The sequence below is a fragment of the Rhinopithecus bieti genome, unplaced genomic scaffold (assembly GCF_001698545.2).
Source record: "Rhinopithecus bieti isolate Rb0 unplaced genomic scaffold, ASM169854v2 scaffold_9615, whole genome shotgun sequence".
In the NCBI taxonomy this organism is placed as follows: domain Eukaryota; kingdom Metazoa; phylum Chordata; class Mammalia; order Primates; family Cercopithecidae; genus Rhinopithecus; species Rhinopithecus bieti.
Genome location: NW_016806325.1, coordinates 248,972 through 250,938, shown reverse-complemented (window position 1 = coordinate 250,938; position 1,967 = coordinate 248,972). Strand labels below are relative to the sequence as shown.

Below are 1,967 nucleotides of genomic sequence, written 5' to 3'. Positions count from 1 at the left end.
TTTTTTTGAGACGGAGTCTCGCTCTGTCGCCTGGGCTGGAGTGCAGTGGCCGGATCTCAGCTCACTGCAAGTTCTGCCTCCCGGGTTTACGCCATTCTCCAGCCTCAGCCTCCCCAGTAGCTGGGACTACAGGCGCCCGCCACCTCGCCCGGCTAGTTTTTTGTATTTTTTTTTTTAGTAGAGACAGGGTTTCACTGTGTTAGCCAGGATGGTCTTGATCTCCTGACCTCGTGATCCGCCCGTCTCGGCCTCCCAAAGTGCTGGGATTACAGGCTTGAGCCACCGCGCCCGGCCATGAATGTTATTCTTATGTTTAAACTGTGTGTAGCCTTTTGAGATTTTGTGCTTGAAATGGGTGATTATGGAAGTTGATGTAAGACTTAAACTTGGTATGTAAAGCCTGCTCAGGATTTCCCTGTCCTGTGTCCAGTGTGAGTTCTTGACAAGCGTGTTTTTCCCTTCCCCTCACAGAGTGGGCCCAATGACCTGCGGCACTTTGACCCTGAGTTTACCGAAGAACCTGTCCCCAATTCCATTGGCAAGTCCCCTGACAGCATCCTCGTCACAGCCAGCGTCAAGGAAGCTGCCGAGGCTTTCCTAGGCTTTTCCTACGCGCCTCCCACGGACTCTTTCCTCTGAACGCTGTTAGGGCTTGGTTTTAAAGGGTTTTATGTGTGTTTCTGAATGTTTTAGTTAGCCTTTTGGTGGAGCCGCCAGCTGACAGGACATGTTACAAGAGAATTTGCACATGTCTGGAAGCTTAGCAATCTTACTGCACACTGTTCGCTGGAAGCTTTTTGAAGAGCACATCCTCCTCAGTGAGCTCATGAGGTTTGCATTTTTATTCTTCCTTCCAACGTGGTGCTATCTCTGAAACGAGCATTAGAGTGCCGCCTTAGACAGAGGCAGGAGTTGCGTTAGAAGGCAGACGCTGTTCTAAGAAAGGTCTCCTGCAGGTCTCTCTAGGCTGTGATGATGAATATTATGAAATGTGCCTTTTTTGAAGAGATTGTGTTAGCTCCAAAGCTTTTCCTATCGCAGAGTGTTGCAGTTCTTTATTTTCCCTTGTGGATATGCTGTGTGAACAGTTGTGTGAGTGTGGTATGCCTGATCACAGATGGATTTTGTTATAAGCATCAATGTGACACTTGCAGGACACTACAACGTGGGACATTGTTTGTTTCTTCCATATTTGGAAGATAAATTTATGTGTAGACTTTTTTGTAAGATATGGTTAATAATTAAAATTTATTGAAATGGTCTTGCAATGACTCATTCAGATGCTTAAAGAAAGCATTGCTGCTACAGATATTTCTATTTTAGAAAGGGTTTTATGGACCAATGCCCCAGTTGTCAGTCAGAGCCATTGGTGTTTTCATTGTTTAAAATGTCACCTGTAAAATGGGCATTATTTATGGTTTTTTTTTTTTTTTTTGCATTCCTGATAATTGTATGTATTGTATAAAGAAAGTCTGTACATTGGGTTATAACACTAGTATATTTAAACTGACAGGCTTATTTGTAATGTAAACCACCATTTTAATGTACTGTAATTAACATGGTTATAATATGTACAATCCTTCCCTCCTCCCATCACACAACTTTTTTTGTGTGTGATAAACTGATTTTGGTTTGCAATAAAACCTTGAAAAATATTTACATATATTGTGTCATGTATTATTTTGTATATTTTGGTTAAGGGGGCGATGATGGGTTAGTTTAAAATTGAAAACCATGAAAATCCTGCTGTAATTTCCAGCTTAGTGGTTTGTTCCCAACAGCAGTGGTTTCTGACTCCAGGGGAGTGTAGGATGGTCTTAAAGCCAACCTAGATTCCAGGCCTTTTTAGCAGCATTTTATGGTGTCTGTCATTCATAAATCCATCCAAAGAAATCCTTTGCAATTTACTCATCTTGCAAGGATGGCTATGAAGTAATGCTTCCTGTATTTATTGCCTGTCCTGTGAA

General features: G+C 42.4%; 1 protein-coding gene across 5 annotated transcripts in view; it reads left to right on the top strand.

The window, feature by feature from the left end:
- SGK1 (serum/glucocorticoid regulated kinase 1) overlaps window positions 1-1,663 on the top strand; it is a 155,839-nt gene extending 154,176 nt beyond the window's left edge. For 2 of the 5 annotated variants that reach the window (XM_017875468.1, XM_017875472.1), the window contains one exon: window positions 472-1,663. In XM_017875468.1, coding sequence (XP_017730957.1) covers window positions 472-639 — 168 coding nt within the window. In that variant the 3' untranslated portion in view covers window positions 640-1,663. The remainder of the gene's footprint in view (window positions 1-471) is intronic. The other 3 variants (XM_017875469.1, XM_017875470.1, XM_017875467.1) reach the window with 2 other exon arrangements.
- The last annotated feature ends 304 nt before the right edge of the window (window positions 1,664-1,967 follow it).